The 2,484-nt window shown below is 51.2% G+C and overlaps 1 protein-coding gene across 1 annotated transcript in view; it reads left to right on the top strand.

Moving 5' to 3' along the window:
* Window positions 1–1,661, top strand: part of ODF4 (outer dense fiber of sperm tails 4) — a 6,902-nt gene extending 5,241 nt beyond the window's left edge. Inside the window, exons 2-3 of the mRNA XM_011994491.1 lie at window positions 946–1,080; window positions 1,271–1,661. Of these exons, the coding sequence (XP_011849881.1) occupies window positions 946–1,080; window positions 1,271–1,455 (320 nt within the window). The 3' untranslated portion in view covers window positions 1,456–1,661. The remainder of the gene's footprint in view (window positions 1–945; window positions 1,081–1,270) is intronic.
* The last annotated feature ends 823 nt before the right edge of the window (window positions 1,662–2,484 follow it).

Genomic DNA, 2,484 nt, shown 5'->3' with positions numbered 1-2,484 from the left:
AAAAAAAAAAAAAAAAGAAGTGAAAGCAATATTTCAGTGTTACTTCAAATGTGCATTTCTCTGGTTATTAATGGGCCCGTACATTTTCTTTCTATCTTTTTTGTTTGTTTGTTTTTGTAGGCAGAGTCTCGCTCTGTTGACCAGGCTGGAGTGCAGTGGCTCACCGCAATCTCCCCCTCCCAGGTTCAAGCGATTCTCCTGCCTCAGCCTCCTGAGTAGCTGGGACTACAGGCACACACCACCATGCCCAGCTACTTTTTGTATTTTTAGTAGAGACGGGGTTTCACTACGTTGGCCAGGCTGGTCTTGAACTCCTGACCTTGTGACCCACCTGCCTCGGCCTCCCAACGTGCTGGGATTACAGGCCTGAGTCACCGCACCCGGTGGTACGTTTTCTTGTATTTGCTCATTTTTATGTTTCGTCTTTTGTGAATCCTTAGTTGATCTTTTTGTTTGTCATTTTCCCCAGACAGTTTTAAGCTGTGGACAAATCAGCCCATGTTTAAGGTGGCTAAGTTAAGCTTCAACCTGACCCTGGGGCTGGGCCTCATCCTCACCATCTGGTTGCACCTGCCCTACCTGCCCGCTGTTCAGAAATTGCCCATTGTCGGCTTGGTCGGGACCATCTTGAGCTTCTGTGAAGGTGCCTCTTAGCTCTGGAAAAGGTCCTTTGTTTTCCTAACCCACATCTTCCTGGGCACTTCTCCCTCTTCTTTGGGGGTGGTGTGGGGGTTTTGTGGGTGGTGGGAGAACAGAGCTGAGAATCGAGTTACATCATTTCCTGGTCACAAGAGAGGTAGAAATGGAGGGGTTGACTCCTGGAACCTCAGGGGCCAGTCACTCTGTGCGTGGTGATGTGGTTTGTGGCTCTAGCCCAGCAGATGAGGAAGACCCTCCTGTGGGACTCTTGCATGACAACGACACCCTCTGCTTCCTGTCTCCTAGTGACCTTCATCTTCTTCACCCTCATGCTGTTCCCCATTAACATCTGGATCTTCGAGGTGGAGAGGAATGTATCCATCCCCATCGGATGGAGCTATTTCATTGGTTGGCTGGTGCTTATCCTATATGTCAGCTGCGGTGAGTGGCCAGAGGGCCCTGGGGGAAGGAAGGGACATGGGAAAGTTAGGTCAGGGAAAGTGTGGAGGGAAGAGGCTGGCGATCCCCAGGGTTAGATTTTTAGGGTCTTATCTTCCCTTTGGCCTCACCCTGCTTGTCACTTTACCTCCCAGTCACAACTTTCCTCTCCCCTGTCCCTGTCCTTTCCCAGCGATCCTTTGCTACTTCAACCATAGAAGTTTCTGGAGTCTGATTCTGTGCCACCCCAGTGGCACCGTGTCCTGCAGCAGCAGTTTCGCCTCAGCAGAAGAATCTCCAAGGGCACAGATGATCACAGACACCCCCATCACCCAGGAGGGAGTCCTGGATCCTGAGCGGAAGGATACACACCTGTAACCTTTTCTGAGCTCCTGGCACCAAGTTCAGTCCATTCCTCTGACCCTGTCTCCTCATCCTCCCCACAGCCCTTCAATAGGTTGGTCCTCATCATTGCAAGGAATGAGAAAGGGAGGATGCTGGACCAGCTTTGCACTCCTCTGCTTTCTGCCTGACTTGATTGAGCTTGAGTGATGTGGAATAAACTGTCCGTCTCTTCTTTCTCATATCTGGCTGTTGTTGAGGCAAGCTAGAGGAGGAGGGAGAGGAAAGGAGAAAGAACAAGTTTGTTTTCCAGTTCTTGCTGCCCAGGAGCCTTTTGGCACCTGCTAGTCCCTAAACCTGCCCAACCTCTACCAGAGCATACTTGTACATGGGCAAATACCTCTGGAGAGCTACGCCTCTTTTTCTTTGTTATCTCTGACCCAACATTTGCTAGTTAGTGGGTGGAGGAGGTAGCGCTGATTAGGAGAGAAATATCACCTACCATCTTGTTGGCTTAAGCATAGTGAAGGATTCAAAAGCCAAAAGGCTCAAAGATAAGAGGCAGGTTGAACAACGAGCACCACAGCACAGGTGGTTCGCCCAGGTATGTGTCCTGGGCGGCAGTCCCACCCTCTGTGTCCAGCTCCGATGACAGAATGCATAGGGCCTGTGCCCTGGAAACCACCATCCACCCTGGCTGCTATAGCTTTCCACCCAAGCCTCCCACACCCTCCGTTATGTAACAGCAGGAATAAAACATGGCGACAAAGGAAAGCATTCGGGTTAGGTCCAAAAGGTAAGTTGCACATTTGGGTTTTAAAGCCAGCTTGGGGAGTGCTGGCAATGCCCATCAGGCTTTGGACATGTTGCCCAGAGAGGCCAGCCTCCCAAGAGAGCATCCATAGCTGATCTGGGTCATGTCTATCCCTCCAGATGAAACCACGATACCAGGCAGCTGCAGGAGTGCAGGGACACGCCTATAGTCCTAGCTACTCGGGAGGCTGAGGCAGGAGAATGGTGTGAACCTGGGAGGCGGAGCTTGCAGTGAGCCGAGATCACGCCTCT

This window comes from Mandrillus leucophaeus, unplaced genomic scaffold (genome assembly GCF_000951045.1).
Source record: "Mandrillus leucophaeus isolate KB7577 unplaced genomic scaffold, Mleu.le_1.0 Scaffold46, whole genome shotgun sequence".
Taxonomy (NCBI): Eukaryota; Metazoa; Chordata; class Mammalia; order Primates; family Cercopithecidae; genus Mandrillus; species Mandrillus leucophaeus.
The sequence above is the reverse complement of the archived record's forward strand: the minus strand, read 5'-3'. Positions and strand labels throughout refer to the sequence as shown.